The sequence below is a fragment of the Lupinus angustifolius genome, chromosome LG11 (assembly GCF_001865875.1).
Source record: "Lupinus angustifolius cultivar Tanjil chromosome LG11, LupAngTanjil_v1.0, whole genome shotgun sequence".
Taxonomy (NCBI): Eukaryota; Viridiplantae; Streptophyta; class Magnoliopsida; order Fabales; family Fabaceae; genus Lupinus; species Lupinus angustifolius.
In genome coordinates, this window is record NC_032019.1 from 31827833 (window position 1) to 31842390 (window position 14558).

Consider the following 14558-nt stretch of genomic DNA (forward strand, 5'->3'; position numbering starts at 1 on the left):
AGAAAAATAATAAAAATAATATAAATGGGTAGGTTTCCATTTTGTGTAAAATTGATAGAGAAGTGAGGGTAGTTCATTGATTGATTCATGGTTCTGTTTTTCCCTACTTTTTATTCTGCAAGAACTGAACTGAACTAGACCCTCAATCTCCTTTTGATGTTGTTTTTATATTTTTAAGGTTTTGTTTAGTTTGGTTTTGTTGAATAAAATCAATCAATCTTAAGAGAGAAAAAAAGATGTCAGGATTGTATAATAACAACTTCTCCCCAGTTAGAGCTGCTTCTCCACAGATTAGAACCCATGCTGATGTGGACAGGTATGCATCTATCTTATGTTTTTGTTGTTGTTGTTTTTGATCAAGATTTAACACTTTTTGTTTCATTTGATTTGAATGTTTTTGCAGTCAGTACCTTTCTGAGTTGCTGGCTGAACATCAAAAGCTTGGACCTTTCTTGCAAGTTCTTCCAATATGCACTCGCCTCTTGAATCAAGGTTACTTTCTCTTTAGGGTCCTTTTGTGAGTTGGATATTGTAATAGAAGGGAGGGAAATGAAAGGCTTTAGAGCCATGAAATACACATGTGAGACGATTTTGAAGTCTTCTATTTCCCTTTCTTCCATTCCAAAATCCAACTCGCAAACATACCCTTGTAGATCTTTTTATTTATTTATTTATTTTTCAATTTGAGGTGTATATCACTATGGAGATGGTTGATGTGCTTAGATCGCGGTTTCATCATTCATTTACTACTTTCACTTTCTCTCTAATCCATTTTCTTTTTACTCTAAATCTCTGATTTTAATTATTTGATAAAATCTATCTTTGCTGACTCACAGTTTGGGCCTTCAAACGAACTACCAGTTATTAGGAATGCGGTTAATTTGGGTATACTATGTGCAAGGTTCTAAATTGCAGTTGCAAATTGCGATTACATTGTGTGTTATTGCTGGGAAATACAATTGCGAAGACTATTAAAACCACAATTTTGCATCCTCAGTTCATCACAAACCTTGATTTTTGTCAATTTTTACATTATCATTATTAGAAGACCCGTTTCAAGGTGAACCAGATACATAGTACGCCAAGGACTGTTTGTTGACTTCAGTAGACCTTCTTGTACTTATGACTGTGTAGCCCTCTCTTCTATAATACTGTTCTTATTATCAAATGATATCTTTTCTGATGTAGTTCATCACTCAACATCTCTTCGTTCCTGCATTTTTCTGTTTAAAGTTCCTTCTCTGTTCATTACATATGGTTTTTCATTGCTTTCTCTATCTGCAGAAATATTAAGAGTTTCTGGAATGCTGTCAAACCAAGGTTTTGGTGACTTCGACCGACTTAGGCATAGAAGCCCTAGTCCTATGGCTTCTTCAAATCTCATGTCAAATGTTACCGGGACAGGGTTAGGCGGATGGAATAGTCTTCAGCAGGAGGTGACTACTGCCTTTAATCATATTATGATTCTATCATTGAGAAATATTGTTTGTACATGTAGTCTTTTACATGTCCATTTTATCCGTGCTGCATTATATTAGCTATGATAAAGCTTACATAATGCTTGTCTGATTTTTATGAGATTTTCAAAAGTTCATCACCGTCAAGAAAATGAAGACTTATTATCACTTAGTAGGGTAGGCTACATGGATTCTTCAATGCTGTATTCATTCTCTGATAATAGTAAAACAGTACAATTGAGCAGGATGCTTGGCTATTCAGCTTAAAGTAGTGGAAAGATCTTAAAATTCAAGGAATGCTAAATGATAGGAGAGAAGGACATTACTGAACTTTAACCCCATACATTATTTACGAATTTTGAATATCTTAATAAAAGCAATAATTTTCTTGATATGTCTGTGTGTGCCTGTGCGCGCATATGCGTGTGATTAAATATTAGAAATATAAGATATCCTCCTAGAAACAAGTAATAATTGATTTGTAAACGTTTCATCTAAGTAAAGGTTTCTCTTTGCCTATGCACCACAAAGTAAAAATTTCATGTATATAAGAAATAGGTAGTTGCAAATACTCATTTGCGGTGCACACCTTCAAAGTAGCCATTAGGCATTAGCTGAGCACCACAAAGGAAGAAAGAAAATAAAATCACTTTATCCCATACAAGATACCAATGTCAGTGGCTGGCATGGAGAATTTAGCATTAAACTCCTTCACAAGCCGTTGACTCTACAAAAGTACCGAAAATCTTACACCATATATATTCTTCAGCTGAACCCTGCGGCAATAAAAGTCTGCTAGTCTCAGATGAAAGGGAACACATAAAGGTGGCCTTTAGGGGAGAGAGATATAGAGCCTTGTGGAGCTTGCAGTCTTAATACATCAGATGATGGTCTTGGTATTAATCTTATAATGCACAGTAGTTCAAATTCACCTTCAAAAGGGATATGAAATTATTATTTTCAAGTGAAGACTGTAGAGGGATCTAAAGAACAAACCTTTCTATCCGGCTTCGAACTTTGCACTTTCTCTTTCATTGAGGTTTTGGCATAGAAGATGACAATTCCTGTCATCCAATCTTCTATGAGATCCAAGTCATAAATCTGTCTTATATATTGACATTAGTGTGATATTCAACATTTCACGTGTTGATACTTTATACTACAGTAGTCAAATGACCTTCATATATACATGAACTCCGCCATGATGATGTTTTGTCATTTTAGTTTGAATGACGCCTTTTTTGTGTAAGGTCTGTTCCTGTCTTTCTATATAACATATTGGTACCTTTTTATATGTTTTTTGTTGTATATGTGAGAAAGTAATATGCCATAATGATATGCTGAGGTTGTTAATATTTTTGTAATTAGTCTTTCATGATAAAACACTAGACACAAATATCGGGCTAGAAGTTTATACATGCTCCGAAGATTGGAAGAAATATATATACAAGTGAAACAATGCATAACAGAATAACTAAAGGATCCAGTATTTCCTTCTAGTAACAATAATTTGTGCTGCAAACAATTTCATGAAGTCAACGAGTGCCTCCAAAGCAACTTATTATTGTATTGTTCTTATTGTTATCCATGAAAATTGAAGAGAACTATATGACATGAAGAGAACTTTGATATTTAACCTTTTCATTTTCAGATTTTGTAACCTCCTGATTGCTTTGCTTATTTAGATCGAATGCTAGTTGCTTCTTGATTTCATTTCTATAATGAAAGGCTTCATCATTTGTTCTTGCAATTTAGCATGTTCATTTTCTTCTGTATATTTTATACCGTAACATCTTTTCTTTTTAAAAATCAGAGATTTTCTGGACCCCCAAACATGACAATGGATTGGCAAAGTGCACCGGCAAGTCCTAGTTCATACACTGTTAAGAGAATCTTGCGCTTGGAGATTCCAGTTGATACATACCCCAATGTAAGCTTTGTACAATGATACCAGCAAATTTACTTCATCTTTTCCGGAACTAATGCTCTTTCGACTTGTCAACTAAAAGTAATAAAAACATATTGCTCCTTCTTGCATCAGTTCAATTTTGTTGGAAGACTTCTGGGACCAAGAGGTAATTCTTTGAAAAGGGTAGAAGCTACTACTGGTTGCCGTGTTTTTGTTAGAGGAAAAGGATCGATAAAGGATGCAGACAAGGTAATGAACACAAACATATCATTTTCTGTGTCTTGTGATTGGTCTGTGTACTTCAATCTACAACTGAGATGATCAATCTTTCAATCTTAAGGAAGAGAAATTGCGAGGAAGGCCAGGCTATGAGCATCTCAATGAACCGCTGCACATTTTGATTGAGGCCGATTTACCTGCTAATGTTGTTGACATGAGGCTCAGACAGGCTCAGGAAATTATAGAAGAACTCCTCAAGCCCGTGGTAAGTTCTTTCACCCTTTTATATTTCTCCAAGATCAGGCAGTAACCATATCCAGAAAAGTGACCCGTTCATGCTCAAAAGCTTTAAATTCTCAACTGAACATAAAGGTGCAACTTACCTTCATTTTCTGAACTTTACAATTTGGATTGTTTGTTTATGTGAATATGCCATTATTTGCTTCTTTGATGTGATGAACAGAACTTTTCACGGTATATTTAATAAAGTAGGTGACTGGATAATAACTCATTAACAATTTTCCACTTACATATTTTCCTCAAAGTGTGCCTTGTGCTTTAGAGGAATGAAATACGTTTTGGCTGAATTACTGGAGCTACTACAAATTTGATTAATTAAAGCTTGTTTAGTTTGAGAAATCAGAAAACGTTATCTGTTTCCAAACCTTTAATAAATTGTTGGAAAAATTCCACCTTGCTGTTATCTTGTTTCCTGGTTTTTTCAATTACTTATACAAGACACTTGAAACAAAAATGAAAACATTTTGTCATTTTTGCAATCATTAATAAAAAAACAAAGAACACCTTGTTAAACCAAACACGACCTCATTCTAAACTCCAAAGTACATCTTATGAAACAAACAAGCCTTAATCCTAAATTTGTACTAGATGGGGCCGGTTATATGGATTAAACAATGTCATAATGATCTATCATGTATCATGTTTATTGGCAAAGCAATGATGTCTAAATTTTTCCGACTCGTTTTGCCTAAGGTTTTTCTTGATCTCTCATTCCTCTATATATTGGACTAATCTCCATTTTATCTACTCTCCTCACTGGAGCTTCTAACGGTTTTCTCCATATATGTCCAAACCACCTAAGGCGTAATTCTACTATCTTTTTTACAATAGGAGCTACTCCAATTTTTCCCCAAATGCAACCATTTTTAATCTTATCTTGTCTAGGGTGTCTATTCATCTAACACAACACGTTCACATTTGTTATATGAAGTTCATTGGCAAAGCAATGATATCTAAATTTTTCCACATCGTTTTGCCTAAGGTTTTTTTTATCTCTCTTTCCTCTATATGTTGGACTAACCTCCATTTTATCTAACGGTCTCCTCCATATATGTTCAAACCACCTAAGGCACAATTCTACCATCTTTTCTATAATAGGAGTTACTCCAACTTTTCCCTAAATGCAACAATTTTTAATCTTATCTTGTTTAGGGTGTCTATTCATCTAACGCAACATGTTTACCTCTATTACATGAAGTTTGTTATTTTGTTGACACTTTATCACCCAACAGTCTCGTTTAACATTATGAGTCTTATAGTCGTGCGGTAAAACTTCCTCTTAAGCTTTAGTGGTACATTTGTATTATACATGACACATGAAACACTTCGTTATTTCATCCAACCCGCTTGAATTCTATGGTTTACATTACCATCAACTTCCCCATTGCCTTGAAAGATTGACCCAAAATACCTAAATCTAGTGACTTGTGGTATGATATAGTCTCCAATCTTTACCTCTACAGTAGGTTTGTCCGTCTTTTGCTAAACTTACACTCTATCTTACTTCAACTCATGCGAAAAATATGTGCTTCTAAATTTTGCCTCCACATTTTTAGCTTCCCATTTAATCCCTCTATCGAGTCTCCCATTTGAACAATATCATCCGTAAGAAACATACATTGTGGCACAATTTTTTGGAAATTCTTCCAATGTTATTTATATTGGGGAGGAGACTGATAGAAGCCTCTGTAATGAGACTAGATTAAATGGAAGATAGTCAAATTCTTAAAGGACGAGAGAAATCAAAAAGGGGGAATGATAAAAAAGTACTTAGAACTCAATGTTTTGTTAATGAACATGATTTACAATAGAGTATTATGGTGTCGTTCAATCTATATTGCCGACCCCACTTTGTAGTATAGCGGCTTTATTGTTGTAGATCATGAAATTGTTTAAGGTACTAATGGTTCAACTAGTAGTGGGCAAGTTAAATTGTATATTGGTTAGATTATTATATATTAGTTTGTACTTTGTACACTGAATATAATAAGATATAGTGAAATATAACAATAAAATTTGGAAAATGATGCATGTTTATAGTAAATATATGATTGAAGCTTTATAACACCAAACATGCACTATCCTAGTGGTAAAGTGTGCTCCTTAAGCATTAAGGATGCTGGGTTTGAACCACAACCATGAAAGGTTAAGGCAAGTCAACCGGTCAATTTGTGGTCATTCTGCTCATCATGGATTTCCAGACAGTTCAGAGCAGTATGGTTCAGGTGGTTTGCACGAGTTTAGGCCGAATTAGTCTAGTTTTTTCCGGCTCTTCTATATGACAACAATTTCCGCCCTGGCGAATATCATCAACTACATTTTCCATGGTTGGGTTATGGATGCTCCATGGTCTAGTATCCTATCAGCTGCATTTTCTGAATTGTGAACCTTTTGCATTAGTATCTGCCACAAGCTACCAACTCTCTGATCTTCTGAAATCTCATATCAATATGTTTGGTCCTATCATGATACACTTGATTCTTTACTGAGAAGATAACACTCTGGTTCTCACAATACAACAAAACTCCATATACTCTGCTTCAGTTGGCTATAACAGATTGAATTAATAATCTCCACGTAATTGGTCTGCCTACAAGGGTAAAGACAAACCTTGTTATGGATCTTCTATCATCAAAGTCTTATGCGTTGTCCAATCAATAACCAACAACTATAAAACTTACTTTGTTGGTTGTGAAACATGATATCGAGATTTGTAGTCCCTTTCAAATATCTGAAAATTCATTTGACTGCTTCATCGGTTTCGACATGTACTTGTGCACTTGACTAACTGTCTGTGTCAAATATGGTATAGTGCAAATTATAGCATACATCAATCAACCACTGCACTGGCATATACTTCTCGTCATCTGTTTTTAGACACTAGTCTAAGGAAAACTTGAAGTGACTTGCCAATGGAGTGCTCATTTCTTTAGCAGTGCCCATATGAAATCTTTGTAAGATATTTTCAACATAGTTTTGTTGGGAGAATTATAATTTTCTAGCTCCTATGTCCTTGTGAATTTCCATCCCAGGAATTTTCTTAACATCCCCTAAATCTTTTATGTCAAACTCCTTGCCCAACATGACTTATTAATGTCATTCAAATGGTTAACAACAATCAATGTATCATCCACATAATGTAGCAGGAAAATAAAATAGTCATCATCAAGACTTTTCACATAAATACAACATTCATACTCATAACACTTGTAATTAACCTTTAACATAGAAGTGTCAAACTGCTTGTACCTGTCTGGGAGACTATTTCCCAATATTGCTTCCTTGGTTTTGACATGTACTTGCACACTTGACTAACTTCTTGTGCCAATTTGGTCAAGTGCAAACTAAAGCATGCATTAAACAACTCACTACACTGACATATGGAACCTTTGATATGTACTTCTTCACTTCATATGTTTTTGGACATTGGTCTAAAGAAAGTTTGAAGTGATTTTCTAATGGATTGCTCATTTCTTTAGCATTGCTCAAATCAAATCTATCTAAGATCTTTTCGACATAGTTTTATTAGGAGAGCCATAATTTTCTAGCTCTTATTTCCCTATGAGACTTCATTACAAGAATCTTCTTAGCAACCTCTAAATTTTCATGTTAAACTCATTAATACAATCAAGTGATTAACAACAATCAACATATCATCCACATAAAGTAGCAGAAAAATAAGAGTGATAATCAGAGCTTCTCACATAAACACATCATCATACCTATAACACTTGTAACCAAACTTTAACATATAAGTGTTAAACCACTTGTACTACCGTCTAAGAGACTGTTTCAACCCATATACAAGTTTCTACAACTTGCGAACCAAATGACTCTATCCAGCTGCACTAAACTCTTCTAGTGGTGTCATGTAAAATTTTCTTCTAATTCACAATGGAGAAAGATAGTCTTAACATCCATTTATTGTAAGTGCATATCCGGTCTGGCTACCAAGGCAAGTACTACCCTAATAGAAGTGTGTCTCACTGTTGGGAGAAAATCTCATTGTAGTCGATTTCCCTATTGTGATGAATACCTTTTTATTATGGGATGAGCCTTGAACTTTCCTTCTTCTTTTTATATTGTTGTCTTCCTCTTGTGCACCTACTTTCACCAATTGCAGCTTGTCTGGGGCAGTGAGATAAGCTCCCAAATTTGGTTCTTGTTTAAAGACTCTATCTCCTAACATTCATTTGTTGTTCTTTGTTCCGACTGTTTACAGTCTGTTGAATGCTACATGGACCTCCTAAGCTAATATGGAGAGCAACTGAAGGCATGTTCTTTGTTCCGACTGTTTCATAGGACTTCTATTCCTGTCTATGGCATGTAGATATTTTTGCACACCTGAATTTTCCGTCTGAGGATCATCATATTCTTGATTTGAACTAATGCATGATTCCATGTCTTTCTTTACTTGAACTGTTTCATTGCTAACTGTAATCATATTTGATATCAAAGTTTCTCCATTTTATCCGAGCCTTTCTATCAAATTTGACTGTTTTAGTATATAATCTTCATCAAATATTGCATCTCAACTCAATACCACTTTTATGGAAATTGGATCTCGGAACTTGAACTATTTCACACCTTTGGCATATTCTATGAATATACACTTATTTGACTTAATATCAAGTTTAGACAATTTATTAGTAGGTACATGTATATAAGTATGACAACTAAATATATGCAAAAATGTTGTAATTAACTGGGTTACTTGTCCATGTTTCCTCTGCAACTTTACTATCCAATGAAACCTGTGGTAATATATTGATGACATAACTTGTCATACTAAATGCATTTGCCCAAAAACTTTTGGAAGGTCCTGTTCTTCCTTTCTGCAACACCATTTTGCTAAGGAATCTTCTTAACTGGAAAGTATTTTTGAATGCCATGTTCCTTACAAAATTTCTAAAACTGTAAGTCTTTGTACTCCATACAATTGTTTGACTTCAAGTATTTGATTTTTGTATTATTTGCTTCTCTACATCTGCCTTCCAAACCTTGAACATCTAAAATGCCCTGAGTTTTGTGTTGGTCACTCTTGAAACTAACTCGTGTATGTTTTTCAAGCACACAATACTTACACAAATCTAGCTTGTATATGCTGACTCCATTGAACAGTCATTTCTTGTATAGATATTATGTCATGGGCACTAATATGACCTAAACACATGTGCCACAATATGGTAGCATCATGATATGAATATACTGGAATCTCTTCATACACTCCAACAACTCCACGTACTTGTAAGTATTCCTAACAGTCCTTTTGCCCTTCATTACAGTTAGAGCGCCTTTGCATGCTCGGTGAGTATTACTATCTCCATGAGCTCTATAGTTGAATACTTGAATCCTTTGGCTTGTAATGTTCCCAAAGAAATCAAATTCTTCTTCAAGTCTGGTATGTGTATTACCTCACAGAAAGTCCCACTACCATCATTCATCATAATTATGATTTCTCTCATGCCAACAACTGCACATGTTTTATTATTACTTAGATACATGAAACCAAAATTGCATGTCCTGTAAGTGTTGACCATTCTCTGTTTTATTATTCACTAATCTGCATTTTGATTTGATGATATAAATAGTAGATCACCTTTACTATTGTAATCAGAGTCATCTTTCTATGTGACGCTTACAAGTATAGATGCTCCATATTTCCCACCCAACTTGTTAGGATTTCCTTAATTAAGACAATTCTTTTTGTAATATCTAATCTTTTTCCACTTATAGCATCGTACCAATGTTCTGCCCTTGGAATTATGTTTTTTCCCTCTCTCAGGACCTCCTCTGCATTGCTTCATCCCACATACTTAGCTCCCTTTCACACAAAAATAATGGCTGAGACCCTCCCCATATTCTATTTTCTTTGAATGGATGACAGAAGTGTGGTCGTGATATCTTCCAGTTTGATTGAGTTTTTTTGTTATTCCAATGTTGTCACCAAGTGTTCGTAGAATTGGGTAAAAACATAGTGAAAGTATCGCTTAGACATCATCATCAACCTTCATATCAAGTTTATACAAGTTGTTGATTACTTGATTAAAAGTGTAGAGATGTTATTGCAAATCATTACTAGTTCCATAGAACTTATCCACCTTGATTTTGGCACCTGATTAATAGTCATCTGATATCAATTGTTGTGAACAAGCAAACAATCAAATATTAAAAGAGAATATGAAGAAGAAAGAATAACATAAAGAATTTGTCAACGAGGTTCAGTCAATTTGTGTATGTCCTCGCGAGTGTTGAATGATTACTCTATGTATTAGAGAATAATGATATATGTTTGTGACTATTGTTATTTTCTCATTAGGTTTATATAACACATAAATATATAATTCTCTTGCCAATCCAAACTGATAACTTATGTTGTTTTTTTGTTGAGAAAATGTCATGTCCATTGGAATATGAGCCATCATTGCACAAAAAATAATACCGAATTAATCTATGTAGCACTACTTAGAAATGATTGTCGTATTATTCTGTAAAAATTTTCTATATGAACTTAACTGTATCGTGTTGTATCCGTCTCCCATATTAACATCCATGCTTCCTAGAATCAATCAATTTCTTGAGATTGAGTTGGAGATCAATATCTTTCAGTTATGATTTTGTTTACAAAATTTGTATTGGATATGAACTTTTGATGCGCAGGAGGAGTCACAGGACTTTATCAAGAGGCAGCAGTTGCGGGAATTAGCTTTGCTGAATTCGAATTTGAGGGAAGAGAGTCCCGGACCAAGCGGTAGTGTGTCTCCGTTCAATTCCAGTGGAATGAAACGTGCCAAAACCGGACGCTAAAAGGTGTAAATTCAATGAAAATATGTTATATCAATCAATGATGAAGAAGAATCTATGAAACAAACAAGGAAAATTGGGTAACAGTTCTTGCTGGTTAGCATTTTAGTGGGTTTTCCTATTTTCTCCCTACTTTTTTTAAAAGGAAAAAAAGATTATATAGTTGGGAGTATTGAGAATAGGTTTGTTGAAATTCAACCATTGGATTTATTCTTGCATTACTCAGTTTTGAGAAGTGTGGAATATATATATACATACATGTGGTGGTGATGGTGAGGTTATAGCTTATAGGTGTAAGATGATGAAAGTGTTGTGAACATGTCATATGTCTCATGGTATTTTAATATTTATTTTAATTAACAAGCATAGGACTGGATTATATTTATAGTTGTTTGTCACAAGCAGCATTTGTTGGAATTATCATCTCAAGTGAACATGATACCATTTGTGTGGCCATTTGTTTATTTATGATGAATGATACATATAAAATGTTGTGCAAATTCTTTTAGATTGGACAATATATGGTTTTATATAAGTTATTCGTGTATTAATACTTGATAGTATTTTTTTGCTGCATGACAAAAGAATACAAGTATATATTACATGTGCATTCATACGGATAAGAACATGTATGTTATTCGTACATTCGCATGGTTAAAATCACATGTTATCTATACATTTGTATTGATAAGAACACATGTGCATTTGTGTAGTTAAAGTACACATGTTACATTTACAGTTGCATTGTCAAGAAATAAGAATATATGTGTTACTTGGGTATTTACCTGTTCAAATACATAAGAAAAATAAATGACAATTTACAATTTGAATTTGTTTTAAAATTATTAAGAAATGCATTAACGGATTTAGTATTATTATATTATTATAAAAAGGAAATGGAATATACAATGTAGACATCATAGATAAAGATTCAATGTCATGTTTTTTGTTTTGAAATTATTAACAATGTATAATGAATTTAATATTATTATATTATTATAATGAGAAAATAAAATATATAGTGTGGGAATGTACTCATGAAGAGGCTGAAACCATTTTGGAAGGAAAAAATGAATGAGAAGCTGACATGTGGCAATAAATGATGTGAGATGACCTTTTTTTATTATGTAATTAATAGATAGATAGGTACAAAATGCAATAATGAGTTAAATATTATTATAATAAGGAAAGAAAAAAATAATGTTAGAATATACACATGAAGGAGATTGGATCATTTTGGAGGAAAAAATGAATAAGAAACTGACATGTGATAATAGATAATGTGAAAAGACATTTTTTTATTATGATATTAATAGATGTCTCATCCCTTTCTTTTATTTTTGGTGTGGTCTCATTGTTGTTTCTAGTTGATTTCTTGTAATAAACATGTAATAGAATTAAACAAAGACATTTGTTCCTCTGGATAGGAAAAGTTGGGTTGGATGAGCGGTTGTTGGACAAAGAGTCTTATGGCATAGGTAGTTGTTCCTCATATTGTCATTTAGATCTTATTTAATCAATAGTATATTTTTTTTGAATTGTCTAGTTGACTGATCTAAATTTAAAGGTGCTTGAAGTGAACTTATCTTACTCGGTACCTAGTCGAAGTCTAACAATTTCGACCAGCCATGACGTGGCTTTTGGATCGGAATGGAACAACATCATTACAATTTGCATGAAACTTAGTTAACTCAACTAGCATAAGATGATAACTATTAACAATTTTGTTCAAACAACAAGGAGCATAATATAATAATGAAAATCACAAACCTTCTAGCAGACATATAAATAAATGGCAGCAACAAATATAAAACATCAATACGTACTAAATACACATTGAATCTTGTTAAATATGATCTTCGAAATTCATATCTTATATTTAATACAATTTTACAGTTATTTATTTTGGGTTACAAAACGAATGATTTAATTTCTAACAATTCATAAGACTTCTAAAACTGATAACGAAAATAAGCTTAATAAGTGATACCCATTGTTTGGCCTATAGGAGATAATGTGAACCTTAGAACATAACGTATAAGGAACAATTATGATTTCCAGACATCAAATCACAAATAGTTTTCACCTCTCCTCACCCGAGAGGAAACAAAGTTCCCAAAAGGAATTCACAACTCAATTGAGGAAGATTCTGAATTTTATGATTTTCCATAATGAGTATCTTTCCAAATTTTGTATAAATCCTAATTTTAATTTGAGAATTTTATGCTTAAATATAAAATGATAAACTCTCCTAATTGATAATGTTGTGAAAATCACTTCAATCATATTTTTGGCAATATATAATACAGTGTAGATTGCATTTGTTCGTCATTTTTCTGAAGCACTTTTCATTAATTTGTTGCCAATAATACTACTAATGATTTGTTACACTGTGAATGTACTGTTGCGTGTTTTTGCATTATATTGCAGTATATGTATTATGTGAGCAATATAAATATATATATATATATATATTACGTTGGAGTATTATGCAATCTTGAATATGTGCATGTATGTTCTATAATTATGATTTGATCAAATATGTTCATGTATATTTGAGGTTTTATGTATTGTACTTCCTGTTTTCAATTTTGGTTGAATATGATTATTGCATCAAAAACGTGTGTCTATCATCATAAGCAACAAATATGTGATTTGATGTGATTTAAGAAACATAAATAAGGATTAACGTTAATTTATATATATTATGTTTAAGCGTAATGCTTACAATTAAATATATATTGTGCTAAAGTGTACATATATGTATGAAATAATTGACCAAATATATACATAAGATATGCTCTTTAAGTTTTAAATTGAGCATATTTAATTTAGAATTATATTGTGGGATTAGATTTGTTAATCATAAAAAATATTAAATTTAAACGTTTTAATTCGAAGATTAATTTTTTTTATAATGGACTCATGTTGTTTGGTAACTATTTTAAAATAATCGATACAATATGTTGCCAAAGTAACACCTATTGTGGAAATTGATTAAAATTACACATATGAATATGAAGTTATTTATGCGGATTGTGTTGGGCACAAAGGAAGATACAATCTGACTGAATAATAACATACTTGTGATGATAAATATGTAACAATTACAAAGTTTTTTCCATGTAGATTATTGTTTGATAGAACTAAATGTTAATATTTGATCATTACATTAAGAGTATCACTTACAAATTAATTTCTCTTTCCAAAGACTAAAAATTGATGTTGTGCTAGGTATTTTGTGATGAGTTTATTACGTGAATGTCTTGTTTTATATATTATATAGCTTGTTTGTAAATGTGAACATGTTATTAATTCAAGAGACATTGAATGGTTATAACACTTCATGTTACAAATATATGTATTAGTTGTTATATGCCGGAAATGGTTACAATGTTTCATTGTTTGTTGCACTGGTTGGTGGATGATTGCATTATGAAGGGGTTGTTATAATTAAAGCATTATTTCCATTTGGACAGTGTATCCTACCATGTTTAGTCATGTATAAAATGATAACATCATTTTAATGTAAAAATCAAAATGACCATAAGTGGAATTTGAAACACAGATCCTTGTGGTGGGAATGATATAATGCTGCAAATAAGCTATAGTGGATATATGTATTTATATGTGCATATAAATAATATATATTTTGGATTTAATGTTAAATCAAACTCAACTAAATAGTTTTTTCTTTTGGACTATAAAATTGTTTGACATTTTAAGTGAACCTATTAAACAAAAAGTCGCCAAAGTGACATCTCTTATGTAAGTTGTTCACAAAAAATGTCAAATGCTAGTGCATATATATATATTCATGCAAGTATTAATCGACTCAAATGAAGATTATTATTTGGTCTGATTATATA

General features: G+C 32.6%; 1 protein-coding gene across 2 annotated transcripts in view; it reads left to right on the forward strand.

Annotated features, from left to right (window-relative positions):
* LOC109360691 (KH domain-containing protein At2g38610-like) overlaps positions 1-14558 on the forward strand; it is a 23551-nt gene continuing 8993 nt past the window's right edge. The window contains exons 1-7 of one of the 2 annotated variants that reach the window (XM_019605747.1): positions 1-316; positions 404-492; positions 1285-1436; positions 3271-3387; positions 3499-3615; positions 3707-3850; positions 10546-10706. In XM_019605747.1, coding sequence (XP_019461292.1) covers positions 237-316; positions 404-492; positions 1285-1436; positions 3271-3387; positions 3499-3615; positions 3707-3850; positions 10546-10692 — 846 coding nt within the window. In that variant the 5' untranslated portion in view covers positions 1-236 and the 3' untranslated portion in view covers positions 10693-10706. Of the gene's footprint in view, positions 317-403; positions 493-1284; positions 1437-3270; positions 3388-3498; positions 3616-3706; positions 3851-10545; positions 11075-14558 lie in introns of those variants that run through there. The other variant, XM_019605746.1, reaches the window with a different exon arrangement.